The sequence below is a fragment of the Gracilinanus agilis genome, chromosome 6 (assembly GCF_016433145.1).
Source record: "Gracilinanus agilis isolate LMUSP501 chromosome 6, AgileGrace, whole genome shotgun sequence".
NCBI lineage: Eukaryota > Metazoa > Chordata > Mammalia > Didelphimorphia > Didelphidae > Gracilinanus > Gracilinanus agilis.
Genome location: NC_058135.1, coordinates 276,984,333 through 276,999,284, shown reverse-complemented (window position 1 = coordinate 276,999,284; position 14,952 = coordinate 276,984,333). Strand labels below are relative to the sequence as shown.

Genomic DNA, 14,952 nt, shown 5'->3' with positions numbered 1-14,952 from the left:
NTTCATGACAATATGTTTCCTTCATTTATTATTCCAACATTGCATTTGAGACACAAGAAAAACAAATGTGTGTACACACACACACACACACACACACACACACACACACATATATATATATATATATATATATATTTGTGAATGAGAGAATTTCAGATGTTTATTAACAGCTATTAGACAACCTTTTCCACCATTTGCTCACCACCTATGTCATTTCTCCATTCCATTAAATATCTCTAATTACTTAAGTAAATAGTTATATGGCATAAAAGAAAAATAAAAAGAGAGAGAAAGGAGAATTAGAAGTAGAGATGAGAGACAAGAAAAGATAAAATTATACAATTTCAGAAATTATAAGGATGAAAAGAGCAGAGGACTGGGGACTATGAATGGTTATGATTTTAATCCTGACTCTTGACATTAGGTATATTACTTTGGGAATATTATTTAAGCTCTGTAAGCCATGGTTTCCTCACCACCAACCACAACCAATAATAATGATAGCAAAGATGAAAGTAATAATAACAATTGCTAGCATTTATATAGAACTTTAAGATTTCTAAAGCATTTCCCGTATTTACTATTTCATTTGAGGCTTACAACAACCATCCCTAAATCAAAGTCTGCTTCAAGGGAAATACTTTTTTTACATTTCAACAGACTCTAAAGGTTTAAGTTAAAATGAATGATAACAATATAATCATTCTGGCCTAATGATAATAAACATGAAATAGGAAAGAATTTATCAGTTGGGTTCTTTCTAATTCTTTTGGTAGGGATAATATATTATTAGAGTAAATAAAAATCTGTGCCTTGCTATGACTGTTTTCCAAATGAAAAATCAGAATCAGGCAACCTATCATTCCCATTCATTAGTCTGTCCTATGTACAAATTAATTCACACGATTAACCCTTTTTTCTCTTTCATCCTTTTTTCACCCATACCCCTGTTCACAATTTAGAAAACACTGATTGGGATGTTACTTCTCCATTAAGAATGAAAGAGATTGAATCTTTGGATTCTGCTACTGGATTTCTAAAGTCTCACTATATTTTGAAACCTACCTGTGAGCAAAAAGTGTACTTGGCAACATCACCAATGCCTTGAATGGCAATTGGATGATGCAGAAGGGTTTATAAGTCTCAACTGTCTCTGTTTTGGGACCATTTCACAGGAGACCTTCATCAGTAAATTTGCAGAAGCAATTAAAATGAAGCTTCCTGAAATATTCCATAGGGAAGTACCCTCTAAGAAGAAAAAAAAATAATCTGAATCATAGTTGAAAAAAGTATCTTAAATTTGAGAATTTACTTTTTTGCAACATTCAAATTACTATTAATTTTCATCATGAGAATAGTGAGTCAGTTGACTTGAAAAAATGCTTTTAATTTGCCACATGATACACATGATTTATTCACCCTAGGCAAATCCCTTGACTTCCTTGTATCTGCTTCTGTAAAATAGAGATAATAAAACCTTACATTACACAGGCTTCTTATATGTGAAGTTCTCCAGAAATTGGAAAGTTCTCTGTTGGAAGAAAAGCAGTCACTTAGTTTATAAACTACTGGTCTTGGATTCAGGAGCACAAGGTTCAAACCATGCTTCTGACACACATAGCTATGTTACACTGATCTAAGAATCCATAAATAAACACTTATAAAGGATCTATTATGTTCCAGGCATTGTGCTAAGTGCTGGGGGTATAAAAAAAAGGCAAAAGGCAGCACTTACTTTAGGAATTTTACAATCTAATTAAAATCATCATCATCATCATCATCATCATCATCATCATTATCATCATCATCAACTAAATTGCAAAAGTTATTGATATTATCTCATCTTATTCTCATAACAAATATCCTTATTTTATCCTCATAATTATCCTGGTAGGTAGATGCTATCATTATCCTCTTTTTACAAAAGAAGAAACTAAGGCATGTTTGTGTCTTACCAAAGATCACAGAGCTCCTAAGTATTTGAGGCTTGATTTGAATACATATCTTACTATTAACAGGTCTATCACTTTATTCAAAGTGCCACCAGCAGTGGTCAAAATCAACTAATTTCTCAATGTGACAGACAATGCAGTAATTATGCAGGAACTCTTGGTCATTGATTGAAGGGTATTTTTGTGCCAGGATTGCCTATAGCAATGAAGTCAAAGGTTATTTTTTTTAATAAATTTTTATTTTCATTCCTTTTAAACGTTAATTACCAAACTTGAAAGAAATGGAACGATCTCTATTCCAATTAATTTTAAGGTTATAGAAATTAGTATTACTAATTCTCATTCTTAACAAAAGGTACCACTGATATCAAATGTGAAAAAACGGAGTTAAAGTTCTACTTCTGATGCATAGTGGTAATATGAGACCCTGTTCAAGTCGCCTAGTTTCTTATTGTGTTAGACTACTCTTATAGATCAAAAATTGTAGAGACAGCAACAATCTATGTTTGTCAAATGTTTCTTCACCTCCAAGTTTTCTGTACAAATAAAATCACATGCATTTTTTGTATCCATATACTTTTTTTTTATTAATAACACATTTCATTCCTCATTAATATTTTTAGGGTACAGATAGAAAGTATTTCAGTCATAGAAGATTTTATGAAATAGACAGTCTTCATAGCTGATTAAGGATTCTGGGATATAAAGGAAATACATAATTATGCATGTAAGCATCGGGTAGAAACAGTAAGCACTGTAGTTTAAGAAACTAGTGTGTTAGGGGTAAAGGAAAACAATAATTCTTCTCTTCAGGCACTGGGCAGCTAGGTGTCGCAGTGCACAGAGTGCTAGATTTGGAGCCAGGAAGACTCATTTCTGTGAGTTCAAATCTGACCTCAGACTCTTAATAGCTGTGTGACCCTGGCCAAATCACTAAACTCTACTTTAGTTCCTCATCTGTAAAATGGGCCAGAGAAGGAAATGACAAACTAACTTAGTATCTCTGCCAAGAAAACTAGAAGTGTATCATGAAGAGTTGAACATAACTGAAAAACAACATTCAGGCATGATTTCATCCCTCTCCTTCCTTAGATTTATGGATGAGTATTCCTTTTATTTTTTTAACATAGCTCACCAGTATTGGTAGCCATTGATTCAAAAATGGAAGTGACCTAACCAATACCTCATACTCTTATATCCTGCCAATCTCAGGCTTATAATTTATTATGTATTCATATGAAAGATGTATACAGTTTAATAAGGTTCTTTCACTTTGTCCTTTTAATCCCAAGCTCCCACGTCAGTTCCTATCAATTAAGTCCAGAGTTTAGCTTTCTGCTAACCATTAGAATTTTATTTGCTAGTAGACAAATTAAATCTAAGTCACAAAAACAGATGCATGAAAATTGAGGTCAAATCTTAACCATATAGAGAGTAGAAAAGATCTCCAAATTGCTGTAGCTTCTTGGAATAATTCTCAATGCTTCAAAGTTATAAATCCCTCATTGTGATACTCTGGCTTTTGTTATAACATTGCATAGGGAGCCTGGATATTTAAATAGCAATAAGACTAGTGGAGGTGACAGAATTCCAGCTGAACTATTTAAAATCCTCGAAGATGTTTCTGTCAATGTACTGCAGTCAATACATCAACAAATTTAGAAAACCCAACAGTGACCACTAACTTTGAAAAGATCAGTCTACTTCCCAAATCTAAAGAAAGGCAAAGTAAAAGAATGCTCAAATTACTGAACAGTCTCAATCATGTTACATGATATCAAGGCTATGCTTAAAATTCTGTAAGGTGTTATTATTGTTCAGTTATTCATTCATGTTCGATTCTTTGTCACCCCATGAACAATAAAGAGTTTGCCACATCCTTTATCTTCCATTATTTCCCATAGTCTTTTCAAGCTCATGTTCATTATTCCCCATGACTATCTATCCATGATATCTTTTGCTATCCCCTTTTTCCTTTTGCCTTAACATTTTCCCCAAATCAGGATCTTTTGTAATGATTCCTGTCTTCCCATTGTGTGACCAAGGCATTTAAGTTTTGACTTCAGTATTTGTCCTTCCAAAAATATATTCTGAATTATTATTTTTTAAAGTATTGATCCATTTCATCTTTTTGCTGTCCAAATGACTCTCAAAATTCTTCTCTAGAACTGTAATTCAAAAGCATCAGTAATATGGCACTCACATTTCTTTTTAGTCCACCTCTCATAACCATACATTCCTGGGCGCTGGGGGGGGAAACACATCACTGACTATTTGGATATTTGTTGGCAAAGTGAGGTCTCTGATTTTTAGTGTACTATCTGGATTTGCTACAATGTTCCTTCCAATGAACAAGTGTCTTTTCATTTCATAACTACTGCCATAGTTTGCATTTTTGAGCCAAAGGATATAAAATCTGACAATGTTCCATTTCTTCTCCTTTTTGCTAAAAAATTATGTTACCAGTTGCCATGGTTTAGTTTGTTGGTTTTTTCTGTGATGTTAAGATTCAAGCCAGCTTTTAAATTCTCTTATTTTACCCTCATTAAGACATTTCTTAATTCTTCATTTTGTGTGAAGTAAAATACTACATCCCTGAACACCCCAGTGGCGGATGTTATAGAGCAGGGGTCGGTAACGTATGGCTCTCAAGCCATATCTGGCTCTTTTGAGGGCCAGATATGGCTTTTTCTGCAGGAGCCAAAAGTCAATTTTTTTCAGGCACTGTTACAGGAGAGCCCACTGTGAGCACTGTACGGCTCTCATGAAATTCCATTTTAAAAAATGTGGTCTTTATGGCTGTCATGGCCAAAAAGGTTGCAGACCCCTATTATAGAGTAACATCATATCTAATGATTGGTGCACCCTGGCATCAGCATAAGAGTCCATCTTCAATGTTGCCTGGGAGGGAAGAGCTAGTTGGGTTTAAAAGGAAAACACAAGAAGCTGAAAGAGTTCTTGACTTCTGCTCTTGATCTGTGATGAGCATCTGGCTGCAGTAGAGACAGGGCCTCAACCAGCCCTGTTCTATTGAGGCTGATACCCTAAAGCCATGTTGGCAAAGATGTGACACACGTGCCCTGGTGTGGTGGAGAGGGCTGTTCCATTCCCCATTTCCATAGTGCCTGAGAACATTTTTTACATGGCCTTTCCCTCTGCCCAGCATCCCAACATGAGCACTTCTTCCCTCTGCTGTCTAGAGTAATGCAGGAGGTTCACAGACAGCTTGAAGGTACAGTTTGGACATGTAATCTCTAAAAGGTTCTCCAATGCTTCCTTAAAGGATATATATCTCTAACTAGTTTTTCTTCCTCATTTTATTAATAAATTATTGTAACTCTGCCCAGACTCCTTATTTGTTATAATTTTCTGCCATCAGAGTAGTATAATCTGGATATCATAGATTGTTATTGTTTCTCCCAGAAACCTTTGTTCCAGCTTTTAATTTATCCAAGCTGACATTTTGATTGATGAACTCTGAATATAAGTTAAATAAATAAGGTGACAATATATAGACTTTTTGGACTTCTTTTCTTATGTTAAGCAATTAGTTGTTCTAAGTTCATTTCCAGCTATTACCTCTTGGCCCATATAAAGATTCTTTAGGAGACAAGTAAGATAATTTGGTACTTTCATGTCTCTTTGGATTTGACATATTTTGGTGTGACCCCCACAGTCAAAGGCTTTAGCATATCTGATGAAGCAGAAGTAGATGTAACTTTTTTCCCTATAACTCCTTTGTTTTCTCTATAATCCCCTGAATGTTGACAATTTGAAATCTAGTTCCTTGGCCTCTTTGAAAGCCAGCTTGTAGTATAAGGGTTTAGAGCCATGATGGCAGAGTAAAACAGAGAAGCTCAGAGTTCCCATAAGAATCCTCTAACCAGTATTAAAATAATGCCACAAAACAAATACTGGAGAGAAAAAAAAGAAAATAGAGTGAAAAAACTTTCAAGAAAAGAAAAACCCAAAAGGTAGGCAGAGAACATCTGGGGTAATGGGGTGAGAGGGAAGCACAAACAGCAGGAAGATATAAAGCAAACAGTTAAGAGCAAGCCACACATCCTCATTCCACATCTGCTGTCTCAAGTTTGGAACCTAAGACCAAACCAACATTCAGATCCTGAAGCCCTGACTGGGCAAAGGGAGTTCCAATCAACCCACACCCTTTGAAGTTCTAAACCTGTGGGGAAGTCTAGAATACCAACCCAGGTCAGTCTGTGCTGAAGGGGACTGCTCTGCGTGGTCCCAGAGCAAAGCCAGGAGTCCCAATATAGACTTGAGGTGAAGCCAAAGATCCCAGTTTGATGTAGTTGGTAGACTAAAAATAGGTTTGGATCTTTTTTTGTGGAAAGCTCAGGTTAGAGCTCCAGGACTGGGCAAATAACTGTGTGTCTAATTAGATCAAATACACAGTGAAACCAAAAAGAAATATTTACTACTAATCCTGAGGTTAGAATTTGAACAGTTCCTGACCTTTCCAAGCTCAGAGTAAGACCAAAAGGTTATACCTAAGCCTGAGGAAAATCTTTAACCTATCAGAATCTCAAGGGTTAATTGATTCAGAAGTGGGAGGTGGCTTTCAGAACTCTCAGCCCTCAGATCGTCATACCAAATTCAAAAAACTGAAACTGGTAGAAACCCAGAAAAAAAATCTAAGGGTAGCATCAAGTAAGGACAAAAGTTTAATAGGGTACTCTAACCTCCCAGAAAACAGAGACTACCTATTAAAAAGTAGGAAAAATAAGCAAAAAACAACAATAAAAAGCTAACTATAAAGAATTGTTATGGAGGTAAAGAGCAAAGTACAGAAACTGATGGGGACAGACAGTAAAAGTGAAGCAAATGCATACAGCATCCTAAAGAAAAATATGAATTAAACAAAGATTCTGGAAGAGCTCAAAAAGACTTCAAAAATAAATGAAGAGAGGAAGAGGAAAAGTGAGGAAGAGAAATAAGAGCAATGCAAGAAGAAATGAAAAAAGAAAAAAATATCAGCTTGTACTTTTGGTAATTCCCAGTTCACATATTGCTGAAGTCAAGTTTATAGAATCTAAAGCATAGACTGGCTGGTCTGTAAAGTGAAAGCAATTGTTTGGTAATTTGAATAATCTTTAGCATTTTCCTTCTTTCATTAGTCATACAAAACATGTTCTCAATTAGATATTCTGGAAAAATGAAAAAAAAAAGCAAAGTGAAAAAAAGCCCATGTTTCAATCTGCATTTGCTTTTTACTAGTTCTTTTTCTGGAAAAACATGACTTTTTATCACCAGTTTTTTGGAACTGTCATGGATCATTGGATTGATCAGAGTAGCTAAGTCTTCCACAGTTGATCATTGTTACAATATTGCTGTCAATATGTACAATGTTCTGGTTTAGCCCATTTCACTTTGCTTCAGTTCATTTAAGACTTCCCAAGTTTTTCTGAAAAAATCCTGCTGATTTTTTCCTACAGCACAATAATATTTCAACACAATTATATAGCACAATTTGTTCTGCCATTTCCAAGTTGATGAGAATCCCCTAAATTTCCAATTATTTAATATCACAAAAAAACATTTTTGTACGTATTAATATTTTCCTCTTTTTTATGTTGTGGTACAGAGTTAATTGTTGGTCAACAGGTATGAAGAGTTTTATAATCCCTTTGAGCATAAATCCAAATTGCTCACTAGAATGGCTTAACTGATTCAAAATTCGATTACTCTATTTTTTAGTAGAATCACATTATTTTGATGATTATGACTTTGTAACAATGTTGAGATGTGTTACCGTTAGTCACCTTCATATTTTTTCATTGATTACTTTGATATTCTACATGATTTATTCTTATGAATGAATATTTTGGTAGCTAAATTTCTATAGCAATGAATGAGTAAACTAACTTTGGTAGAAATATAATTTTTATTGTATTAGTTCATCCTACTCATGAACAATTAATGCATTTTTAATTCTTTTGATTTCACTGTTTGTGTGAAAAGTGTTTGGGAGTTGTCTTCAGATAGTTCCTGAATGTGTCTTGGCAGGAAGATTCCCAAGTATTTTACATTGTCTGCCATTATTTTAAATGGAATCTCTCCTATCTCTTCCTAATGGACTTTGCTTATAGTAGCTGATGATTTACGTTGTTATTTTATATGCTGCAACTTTGCTGAAGTGGTTAATTATTTTACCAAATTTTTATTTGATTCTCTAGCATTCTCTAAATATATTGTCATATTGCCTGCAAAGATTAATAGTTTTTTCTCACTGAATATTCTATTTTTTAGTTTCTTTTTCTTGTCTTATTGTTATAACTAGTATTTCTTAAACAATAATAGTGGTAATAGTTGGCATCCTTTCTTCACCTGTAATCTTACTGGAAAGGAGTATTATTTTTATCCATTACAAATAATACTTTCTGTGTTTGTCATTTTAAATAATGCTATATTTATTCATAAATTTTCGAATGTCTATCTTACTTTCAAAGCAATTTTGCTTCCTTTTAAAAATATACATTTGGGGCAGCTGGGTAGCTCAGTGGAGTGAGAGTCAGGCCTAGAGACAGGAGGTCCTAGGTTCAAACCCGGTCTTAGCCACTTCCAAGCTGTGTGACCCTGGGCAAGTCACTTGACCCCCATTGCCCACCCTTACCAATCTTCCACCTATGAGACAATACACCGAAGTACAAGGGTTTAAAAAAAACTAAAAAAATATATACATTTATTTTATATAGAGATAAAATTTCTTTCTTTTTAAAAAATTCTTACCTTTTGCCTTAAAGTAGATAAATACTGGTTACAAGGCTGAAAAGTACTAAGGATTAGGCAATGAGTTAAGTGACTTGCTCAGGGCCACACGCTAGAAAGTTCCTGAGGCGTGATTTGAACCCAGGTTCTCCTGGTTGTAGGCCTGGCTTTCTAACTTCTGAGCCACTTGTTCCCAAAACTATTTTTTAGGAATTTTTTTCTGACATTTCTCCTTCTCTCCCACCGCTCCTCTCCCCAAATGGCAGGGAATATGATATATGTTGTACATAGGCTAGCATACAATGCATATTTAGTGCTAGTTATTTTGTGTTAATTTGTGAAAGTTATTTTATGTTAGTTATTTTGTGAAAGTAAATACATATTTATATTTAAAAAATTTCATGAATGAAATAAAGACCGATATTTTTCAGTCTTTATTCAGACTCTATTAGTTCCTTCTATGGCTATGACTAGTCTTTTTCATTATGAATCCCTTGAAGTTGTCTTGTATCCTTGCATTGCTAAAAATAGTTAGGTTTTTAATATTGATCATTTTCCATTATTGCTGTTACTGCGTACACTACTTTTCTGGAGAAAGCCCATTCTCATCTTGGATCTCAGATCCCTTCTTCCAATTGGTTAGCTTTTTCCATCCATTTTAACTGATAGACTAAAAGTATATTATATAAACTGAATGGGAACATATGTAGGAGCCATAGTCTAGATCAGTGATGAGAAAACTACAGCCTGAGGGCCAGATGTGGTCCCTGAAATATTCTATCCAGCTGTGTGACATTATTCCTAATCTGACGAACAAAATGAGTAGGATATAATACAATGAAACTTCAAAAGAGTTGCCTTAGAAACAGACTGACAGATGAACATTTCCTTTCTTTTGGCCCCCTCTTTAAAAAGTTTGCCCATCACTGGTCTAGATAATTGAAAATTCCTTAATATATTTAGCTAACTTGGAGCTAAATTGTTAGGAAATTAAAGCATGTCATTAGGCTCAAACTCAAAACCTTTCATGTATGATATGACCCTCCTGTGTCTTTATTCCAATGACATATTTTTGGAAAATGCTGGGCTCCTTCCATTACACAATAGGAAATTTGGGGAAGACTTGAATGGAATTCCAAATATTACACTAAAAATATCTCTCAATCCTGTGAATAAAATAGAGAAAATAAAAAACAACACCAGAGAATATTCATGATCACAAATAAGCAATGTATTAGAGATATGTCTAGAACTCATGTTGTTTTACTGCTTATTTAGTGTTCTTCCAGTATAAAATATTTCCCTTTAAGAATTATTCTGTTCCATAATCCAGGAAGAGGAACCTTGCAGGAAATAATTTCAAATATGTCCACTAATATATTAAAAGAACAATTTATTCATTTCTTTATCATATGTAAGTGCTTCTTTATCCCAGAAGATGATTGGAGTGCATCCCAAAGGACTATTCCCCAGTGAGACCCTGAATAACTAGGGGGAAAGTGCATATAAGTGATATAAATATATAACTCTTATAATCTGCTAAACATATAATCTATGTCCTTCTGTTCCACAAGGTAGGATGTATAATGTTGACATTAGATCTGACCTGATGAATATTACAGTAGCTTTCTAATTCTGAGCTTGAGTGCATCCTTTTTCACTTTTATCTGGCACATTGTGAGAATGAATATTTTTATCTCATTTCTTATTTTTGGTATATGCTTTATTCCTTTGGGATTGTACACCTACATTAAGCTTCATAGAGTGTGGATTATTTTATTCACTTTCATTAGTCTTATATTCATGCAGTCATTTAAAAAATATTTAGTGAAATATTTATATCAGTCAACTAATCATTATGAAAATGTCTATTATGTTCCATGTATCAATCCTCTATTAGATACATTATTAGAAGTAAAATGAATGACATCATATCAGGATTTATGTTCTAGTTAAAGGTTACAGTTTTATGCCTAAATAACTACAAACATTTCCCTTTTTTAACTCTTAAACCGTTAGACTTCTTTAGATATAGAATTATAGTCACAGAAGCATTAAGTATTAGTCTAACATCCTCATAAAATTGATGAATATGAGACCCAGAGAGTCATGAATTTTTTATAAGGTCACACAGTTATTAAAACCTGAGAAGATAGCTGGACCAAATAATCTTTATGATCATTAAATAGAACAGTTCAGTATGATCTACTTGGAGTCAGACAGCAAGAATTGATTAAGCATTTGTTAGGTACTAAAATGTAAAGAAATGGATTACCATGCTGGTTCTCATATTGCCCACTTTTAGATCTTTAGAAAAGTCACTTATTCTTTCTTGTAAATCATTTTCAACAGTCATGGAATGAAGATAATTATACTTAATACAAATATCTCTTTAAGGAATTTGTAAATCTCTAAACCTAAAGTGCTACAAAGTGTATGAAAACCTAAGTTGTTATCATTGAATCATTTTTCCAGATGACATATAATATATTACAAAAAATCAGAGTGTAAAGAAGAAAGAAAATGACATTGCTGTTGTTTGAAATTTCCATGGATGAAATCTGGAGAATTGTGTTCCATTCTTGATGTCACATGTTAAAAGGTATACAAAGGAATGGAACACGAATGGTAAGAAGAATAGAAAAAATACCATGAGGAGATTTTTTTGAAGGTACTGAAAATGTTTATTATGGAGGAAAATAATTTTTAAGGAGGAGAGAATAGCTATCCTTATGGATATATCTATAATATGGAAGTAGGAATACATTTATTCCTCATCTTACTTCAGAATTTGTAACTAAGGCAGTTATAAAACTTGCAGACAAATTTCAGATTATTGTGCAGGAATTTTTCTAATAATTAGAGCACTTAAAAATATATAATGGATTGCTTTTGAGGGTTGTGGTTTCTCCTTTATTGGTCACCTTCAAGAGGAATATGAATAACCACTGATCACATGTTTTATGGATTCATGTTTAGATAAAGATTGGATTTTATGTTCTCTGGCATCTTTCAACTCCTACATTCAGTGAGATACTAACATTCTCTTCTAGATCTATCAGTCTTTGATTTTATTGTTAAGATATTTTTTCAGAAAGTGTCTTGAATTTATGTTCAACTATTTAAAGAGATCAAAACTCTAGAATTAGAATAAATAATAGATGTAGCTTTCAGTCCAACACATTTACTGTGCAAAAATTAAGAAATTATTAATAAGGAAAGTATATGTTTATGATCAAAAAGGCAGTGATAGCAGAACCAGAATTCAATGTCATGACTTTGGTTCTTTTCTTTAGAGTCAAAATGAGTAATCACAGGTACTATGGCCACTAGTAAACATTAAAAACTTCACATATTCTTTTAAAGATTATAAGTGCCTTTCAGTGTTAGTAAAATTCAACATTATTTATCCATATTCTCATAATTTATGAAGGAATAATTCTTCTCAAAGTATTTTAAAGGATGTTCTCCTCATTTGTAGAATTTATCTCTAGTATATTACATTATTTTGTTGAGCTTTAGAGGAAATATCATGTGTTCATCTTTTCATTAAAAATAATCTTTCATTAAAAATTCATTGAGGACTCAAGAAATTCATTGTGTATTTTAAGGAAGAACTTTAAAGGAACAATCTCAAAGCCAGAATAACCCATTCAATAAGGTTTAGAAATTCTAGAGTATCACATAATGTGTAGGTTTCACTTATAATTGCAACTCTCTTATTATTCCTAGGGTTGGACACATACTATAGAAAACATGCCTAATGACACTGAGGTTACCATGTTTGTTTTAATGGGCTTTACCGACCGCCTAGAGCTACAAGTCATCCTCTTCTTGCTGTTCCTTGCAATTTATCTCTTTACTCTAGTGGGAAATCTAGGATTAGTTGTGTTAGTTGTGGTTGATTCCCGACTCCATACCCCTATGTATCATTTCCTTAGTGTCTTATCTTTCTTGGATGCTTGCTATTCATCGGTTGTCACTCCTAAGATGCTGGTCAATTTCCTGGCAGAGAGTAAGGCCATTTCCTTCTCTGGTTGTGTTGTCCAGATGCTTCTGTTTGTTACTTTTGGGACCACTGAATGTTTCCTTTTGGCTGCTATGGCATATGACCGCTATATTGCAATCTGTAATCCTCTGCTTTACACAGCCATCATGTCTCCACAAATCTATGTGCCTCTCATCATTGGTTCATATGTGGGAGGTATCTCACATGCCATTATACACACTGTGGCTACATTTCGTTTACCCTTTTGTGCATCCAATGAAATCAGGCACATCTTCTGTGATATCCCTCCTCTCTTGGCCATCTCTTGTTCTGATACTCATGTCAACGAACTACTACTTTTCACTTTCGTGAGCTCAATTGAGATTTTTACCATCCTGATTGTACTGGTTTCCTATGGCTTCATCTTGGCTGCCATTCTGAGGATCCACTCAGCTGAAGGGAGAAGGAAAGTCTTCTCCACTTGTGGTTCCCATCTGACAGGGGTATCCATCTACCATGGCACCATCCTCTTCATGTATCTGAGGCCTACTGCCAGCTATTCGCTCAGCCATGACATGGTGGTATCTGTATTTTATACCATAGTAATTCCCATGTTAAACCCCATCATCTATAGCCTGAGGAACAAAGATGTGAAGGAAGCAATGAAAAAAGTTTGGGGGAGAGCATCTTTTTCATTTTAAAAGTAAAGACTAAAGAGAAGTAATAGAGGGAATTGGGGTTAAACTTCATTTGGACAATTAAGTGATGAAGTGGATAGAGTGATGAACTTGGAGTTAAGAAATCTGACATTCAGATTTAGTCTTAGATACGTAGTGCGTCAATTGTTTAACTTCTGTCAGTCACAATTTCTTCATCTATAGAATGAGGATAATTATAGCCCCCACCTCACAGGGATATTGTGAGGGTCAAATGACATTATATTTGTATGATACTTTGCAAACCTTAAGACATATATTAATGCTAGCTATTATGATCATGATCATATATTCCAAATATTTCCTCATGTCTTCTCTTACCTTATAACTACTATCCTAGATCAGACTCTCATTTACTTATTAGTTTAATTATTGAGGCAGCCTCCTAATTGAAATTCACCCTTTCAATTTATTGCCTCTAATCCTCTTTGAAGCTGACAAAATGGATTTCCTCAAGAACTTATTATATTTTTCACCTGCAAAAAAACTTCACTGACTCCTTTATAAAAGAATTAGAAGTCTTCCACCTGCTTTTTAAAGTCTTTCACGAGTTCATTTGATGCTACCTTTGGATCCTTATTTTATTTTTATTTTCCATTTATCTTTATTATTTTCTTATATAAATATTATCTTCTAATGTGTATTCATACATATTTGGGCAAATGAAAGAAGATAGTAACATATGAAACCATAAACATCACTCCTCTTCATGAAGTCTTTTTTTTTCTCAATCTATTTGTGATTTTCTGAATTCAGCTATTTCCCAGTCAATGACTTTCCATAAACTGCTATATGTGAAACACAATCCATCCTCAAAATATCCTTTAAATTCTTAAATTCCACCTAGTCTTTTCTTATGTGTTTATTTCCTTTAAAACTCCCTCAGATAAGCTGTTGTTGTTTTTTTTTTTAAACCCTCCCTCAAATAATTATACATAAAGGCTTCTAAGTGGACCAGTTACTTCCCCCACCAGGATTTAACTTCTTAAGAAGCAGGGATCTATGTTTATTGTTGTTGTTTTTAATTCCATTATCTCAGCATTTTCAATGTCTAGTATAATACTTTGGATATAGAAGATGATTAAAAATGTTCGTTGATTACTTTATCTGTACCTTATTTGTTTAGGAATGACTATTACTTGACCTTAATGTATCATTCTGAAGAATTAGGCCTATGAGCCAAACTTTGCTATTAATTATGGTCATTAATTGGATTTAAAAATCATTGCTTCCTATGTGCTATATATGTTGGTGAAAATGACATTATTCCTTAAAGAACTTACATTTTAATAGAATAAAGATAAAAGATAACTTCTTTCCTATTTTAATACATTATATATATATTTATGTGTGTGTATGTTTATGCATATATCTATATTACATATAATATATACATATGGTTTAATATTTTTTTCTCCAAGCAGAAGCCAAGGTATATTTTTTCTTAGAAGAAAATTATTATAGGGTAGAATGTTGAACTTGGAGTTAGGAAAAAATGAATTCATCTCAAATTTTACCAAATGCTTACAAATTGTGTAATTGTAGGGAAGTTACTTAATCTCAGTTT

General features: G+C 33.6%; 1 protein-coding gene across 1 annotated transcript; it reads left to right on the top strand.

Moving 5' to 3' along the window:
• The first annotated feature begins 12,428 nt into the window (after positions 1–12,428).
• On the top strand, positions 12,429–13,370 carry LOC123252659 (olfactory receptor 1094-like). Its single transcript, XM_044681925.1, has one exon. The coding sequence runs from the start codon at positions 12,438–12,440 to the stop codon at positions 13,368–13,370; it is 933 nt and encodes a 310-aa protein (XP_044537860.1). The 5' UTR covers positions 12,429–12,437.
• The last annotated feature ends 1,582 nt before the right edge of the window (positions 13,371–14,952 follow it).

Coding starts and splice junctions, on each gene's coding strand:
- LOC123252659 (XM_044681925.1), top strand. CDS start 12,438: ATGCCTAATGACACTGAGGTTACCATGTTTGTTTTAATGGGCTTTACC.